The sequence below is a fragment of the Schistocerca gregaria genome, chromosome X, assembly GCF_023897955.1.
Source record: "Schistocerca gregaria isolate iqSchGreg1 chromosome X, iqSchGreg1.2, whole genome shotgun sequence".
NCBI classification, from domain to species: Eukaryota; Metazoa; Arthropoda; class Insecta; order Orthoptera; family Acrididae; genus Schistocerca; species Schistocerca gregaria.
Genome location: NC_064931.1, coordinates 117,502,277 through 117,508,276, shown reverse-complemented (window position 1 = coordinate 117,508,276; position 6,000 = coordinate 117,502,277). Strand labels below are relative to the sequence as shown.

Genomic DNA, 6,000 nt, shown 5'->3' with positions numbered 1-6,000 from the left:
TTTAACAACCAATTTTCATTGCCATGTAATATATACTGGGTATTGTGGGTGCTGATAACCTCAGCAATGAGTGCCCCTAAGCTCCAAACACACACCAGGTAGTGTGTTACCTCAAAGAAAATCGTGTTATCTTCCTTTACTTAATATCTGGATGATGTGACCTAAAGTTATTCATATTGATTTATTTAATGAAAAGTGAACTTTTTAGCCACTTTTATGTACTTATTTTGATGTGTGATGAGAGGGAACATTTCATTTCACTCAGATCTTCTGCCGTTTTCATAGGCACTAATTCATAAATTTAGAAAGACTTCATGTATCACTAACAAGGAACAAAGTGTAATGTTCAAACTGGCAGAGCCTGAGGTGGCTGGAATATGTCTAATGGGAGTGGTCAACATGAAATAAGTGTAGGAAATGAGCAAATACATTGTACAAAATATTTTTACTTGTCATTCAAATGCAGTGATTCTAACTGAATGAAATATAGTATGTTTCTTGGCTGATTTCCAGATAAAACAGATGCATAATCAAAAGTCATTTATCATGCAGCAGCTGCTAGATTATGCTGTAGGTTTGTCATTTTTAGCAACTCTCTTCGGAGCATTTACACCAATGGTGGAATTTTTTACTCACACAGACTCTGTTGTTAATGAAATTTGACAAAACCTGAAACAAATTCATTGAAGCAATTTTCTAATATACAATGTCACACTTTTACTGTCACAGCAAATCTTTGAACTGAAATGAGCCACAAGAATTGTGAAACCTGACAAATTGGGCAGGTAAGAGTATGTAGAAATGAAACAGATACATCATTCACACTCATTTCCTCACCCTTCTCTTTCACACGTCATGGGGTACATAACAGCACTAGACAATATTGCCACCTAAGCAAATTCCACATCTATATAGCCCCCCACCCCTCCTCCTCCTCCTGCTGCTGTTGCTACCAGTCCGTGTGTGGGGGGAGGGAGGGGGCCTTTTCTCAATGATTTGATCATGTGAGTCACAAAGAATATCGGAAACATTGGAAATGATAATCAAGAAAGTGTTCCTTAGAGTGACAGAAGACTACAAGGGTGCTCATTACAGCACAAAAGTATGTACAAGAGGGATTCTGCAAAGCATTGCAACTATTTGTTCATCCAAGTACTGCCATACCTGCGCTAGTCTCCCGTAAAGCACAAAATTCCCTGAATATTATAGTCATTGCTCTTAAGATACTGATTTAATTATTGGTATACATGCATAGTATGTAACAAAACTTGAAAACAGAGTGATATGAGTGGGAATAAATGCTGTGCTGAGGTAATGCTTTTGGGCAGAGGCTAGTTCAATTTAAAAACATTCAACTCTTTACATTCTTACTTTTTGTTAAAAATCTTTGTAGGTCCTCTTGATCATGCCCAATAATGTTTACAAGGTCTACCCAACAGCAAATGGTTAATCGCATACAGAATGTACATTGTAGAAAAGCAGGAAAGCCCATGAAATAAACATAATAATAATAATAATAATAATAATACATATAACACCCATAGAACACTATCAACTGAAATAGACACACCAAAATCAAGGAGAACAAAAAGTTACAGTGTACATGAAAGTTCATTGACATTAGCATGATACATCACAGTTCTATCACACAGTAATATACCGTGTAACACTGAAAAACTAACATTGTCAATCTTGAATGACTAAGTATTTAGTACATCAATATTATGGGCACCAGGTTGAAATCTTTAAATTAGCACAGATCAAAACATTGCAGTTCCTAATTTTATCTTATGAGATGAATAAATTCTTTATCTGAACAACAGTTCACAGACATTATACTGGAGGTGGTAGTGAGCTGATGACTAAGTTAATTTTAAAAATTAAAAGCAACAGCAACAACAAAAACAACAACAACAACAAAATAATACTATCCGCAGCACTGACTATATTCAGATACAAAAATGCAACATAACATAGCAACAAAATAAATTATCTGAATGAAAATTATTATTATAAGCCTTAACTTACAGTATTCTACTACCGTTTTCATGTGACAGAAACTCTAACTATAGCCTAATAACAGGTAATTCCTCCCATATCATTTGTGTGATATCTGTTACAACATATATACAGCTGCAAACAGTACAGATTTTTCACTTGGATATGTCGTAAATAGGAAGTCACCTATGCGAAGTAACAGATAATTACAATGTGTGTCAAATAACTGCATGGCAATGTAACACTGTAGTGTCACGTGATCACTGTGGCTTTCTAATAGTAATCCTCATACAATTTGCTCAAAAGTTGTTACCGGTAACAAAAATCAGAAAGGAAGAAAAGTATTTTATATAAATCATGAGTAGCAATAAAATACAAAACAGAAAACTACACACATATCTCTCTCTCTCTCACACACACACACACACTAGCACAAATAATTCATCTTAATCAATGAGCAGGGTTATCACACCAAATTTAATTTGGCATACTCCATCATCTAAAAGTTGCATCTTAATAGCCATTTTGTTGTCAATAAAAAGGCATTTAAAACAATCTTCCTAATAATATGAAGGCAAAAGACTTTGGAGCAAATAAATAAATAATGTGTACAATTTCCATATCAATTACCTTAAAAACATGAAGACAATCTGTACATTCCATTTTGTATGAATACACATGTCTATGAATTACTTTGTATTTGAGGGTAAAATACAGCATATAAAGATGAATGAATGGAATAAAAGCTGATAGCACTATTAAATTAAGACAGATACAAGCAATGAAGAAGCTCCCTGATACCTCTTTCAATCATATTTTAAAATACACGATTCAAAGTCATTCTTGTTCAATAAAAGATACAAAAATAAAAACAAGGAAAGAAATCAAACACTTTTGGTGATCTATCTGTTTAATTCAACAGCTAGCTAAATTCAATATAAGAAATTCTAAAGAATTTGTTTTTGAAAGCACAACTGCATTATTGCTCTTCATCAACTGATGCATTTTCTCCTTTCGCGTGCATCACACTGGTGCTCACAGGCTTTGGCATCACCTGAAACATCAAAATACAGATGTCACATTCAACTATGAACAAATATAGTTTAAATCTTAGAGCCAAATGAATAATAAGGCAACCAGATGTTAGTACTACCCACGTACAATGGAAATCTAAAATCCAGGTAACTCCATGATGATTCAAACTCTGCCCGCAAAACACATTTTATCATTTTTTCATGTTACAAACAAATTGCCATAAAAATCAGTAATACAATTCATTAAGCTGCCTTCAATTATTTAAGATAAATAATCTGAATAACATTACACATTATAGATGAATGCTGAAAGGAATGAGGTACTATATTGTCATGTCATCTTCAAAGTTCTGAACGTAAATTACAGTATCACAGCATATAAATCCTTTAAACTCTTCTTCTAAATTTTCTAAAGTCTTCCCCTATACAGGCAGTATGTATGTAGCTGAAATTCTATTTCTGATTATAATGCACATGTGTATGTAGGAATGTCCAGAACTTCTCAGCCTGATCCACTCGGTCCTCCAAGTTCCAGTGTTGCTACACAATAGAGTGGACCACAATATGAGAAGCAGCTTAATCTTTGAATACTAAGGTGAATACTGAATGCTGGGCCCCTATAAAATTCCCAACAAAACAAGGACATACACTGCCTAAAATTCTGAATTCCTGAAGAAAGTGCATAGTGATGCTTCTAACACACAGTACCTGAATAACAGGCAACATGTTTTACAGGGAACTGCTAAGTGCAGTAATGGTCACAGTGGACACCTGTCCACAGAAATCGTGGAAAGTAGTATTGAGTAGGACATACTTTGCAACTGATGAGTGAATATTGCTTTCTCAGAAACAACAATTCTTCACAGGCTGCATGATTTGCCAATAAAGAAAGTGATTGTGATTGAAGCTACAGAAAGACAAGCAAATGCAACAGCAAGGTTTTTTTTTTATTTTTTTTAAGGCATATATTCATTAATGTCACATTACAAATGTTTTACGATAAAAAAGGCTTAACTGAAAAATATTACATGATGCAATGAAAGTAATGACTGAAAGAACGAAGCACAACAAATGTTAAAAATGACTAGTTTAAATAAGTAACAATTACAATAGCTACCTGACAGACTAAAAATGTCTACTTGTACACAGGACAAATTATGCAAGTTTGAAAAGTAAAAGAGAGGTACTGGCAGAGATTAAACTCTGCAGGTAGGTCATGAGCCATGCCCGAACAGCTCAGTTGGTAGAAGCACTGCCCACAAAAACCAATGTTCTTGGTTCAGGACACACAGTTTTAATCTGTTAGGACATTCCAACACAGTGCACACACTGTCACAGACTATGTTTCATTCTGGAACTGTTTTAATAGGTTATGCAAGCCTTTTCTCTCATACATCAATCCTGCACAGTGGGTGAAAAGCTGCAGACACACTAAATATTTACTTTAGCTGCTGGAGGGCTCGGTTCACGTGATGTGTGCCGGTAAAGTGAATGTAACATAAGGATGCACGTCTTGGGCAACTGCATGTCAATTAACCACAATGAAGGTTATGTTAGGTTATGTTATGTTATGTTAGGTTCACAATAAAAGCACCTTCATCACTGTAGTTGCATACCCAGTTTTAAACCACAAAATTTTGTCTCCATTTTTAAAACTGGCATAAGAAACTTTCATTTGAGAATAAAACTGTCACATCTAAATAATCATTAACCTTCAGAATGCATTACATTTTTACATCATAATAATACTCGTGTGTTGCCCACTCATGATTAACCACGTGTGCATGCACTGTGGTGGTGGTGGTGGTGGGGGGGGGGGGCACATTTTTCAGCACCTGAAGTATCAGATTGTGTTAATTTTTTCTGCAACACATTTTGTAATGCTACAAAATATTGTACGTTTATTTTCTTGTCTAGCATAAAAATAGTGCAATCCTAAAGGTAACCAATAATTTCAATTTTTATTAGTTACATGTACATTTCACATACATTTTTACTAGTTACATGTACAAAACAAACCCAGTATTTTCCTCCAGGGCGATTTGTATTTTAACAAGTGAAACATTATAAATGAAAAAAAAAAACATAGATAGCTGGTTTATTCTGTACATTTATGCAGTAAATGAACAGCTAATTAAGTATATACTTCGGATGTAGAAAATGAAAAAACAAAAACTAGATTTCAAAAGCTCATCAGCGCTTAAGCCAGTATAGATGAAGCTCTAACTCAGTTGGGATCAGGACGTGGCCACAGCCTGCTTACAGAATCATTTCATCATTCACTTGAAGTGAGTATAAACAAACACCAAAAACTTAAATAGCTATGGCCAAGTAGATATTTGAATCCAGTTCCTCCCAAATATGAGTCCTCTGCCTTTTGCACCATACCTCCTCACTAACTAACGTTTTATTACCATCCTCTGGCAGTTTCCTCACAACAAACATACTTAGCAACAAATTAGAAAAAACTTCTTTCCTGGTCATTTTTCAAAACAGCCCACTTTATATTTTTCTCCATAGTGATCCTGGGCATTCTGTGTAATATTATGGGTCCGACCAAAGATTCTTTTCTTGTCTATACCAGGCATGGAAAAAGTAACTGTCATTTTAACAGGGATCACCACTCAAGTGATACAATCTTAGGAGAAATCTCAATGGTAACTTAAAGCACTGCTATCTCCTGTTGAAGCCTGCAACTTGTCTGGCAAACACCATAGTTTAAATTCTAAAACTTCTTACCTAAATCTCACCTATGTCATATAGAATCTGAAAATGGCCAATGTATGGCTGTACCCGGTTATGATTCTCCCCCCCCCCCCCCTGCCCCCATGATACTGTCTACAATAAAGAGAAGTGCATATCCAGTTTTCATTAGCCTGTAAACTCCAAATTTCACTGTAATAGTTAGTTCTATTACAGTGAACTAACTACCCTATCCAAATCAAATTTATTATTAAGAAAACCACAT

At 34.9% G+C, this 6,000-nt stretch overlaps 1 protein-coding gene across 1 annotated transcript in view; it reads right to left on the bottom strand.

Moving 5' to 3' along the window:
• Positions 1 to 426: 426 nt before the first annotated feature.
• Positions 427 to 6,000, bottom strand: part of LOC126297656 (cyclin-T-like) — a 116,867-nt gene continuing 111,293 nt past the window's right edge. Inside the window, exon 10 of the mRNA XM_049988739.1 lies at positions 427 to 3,052. Coding sequence (XP_049844696.1) covers positions 2,978 to 3,052 — 75 coding nt within the window. The 3' untranslated portion in view covers positions 427 to 2,977. The remainder of the gene's footprint in view (positions 3,053 to 6,000) is intronic.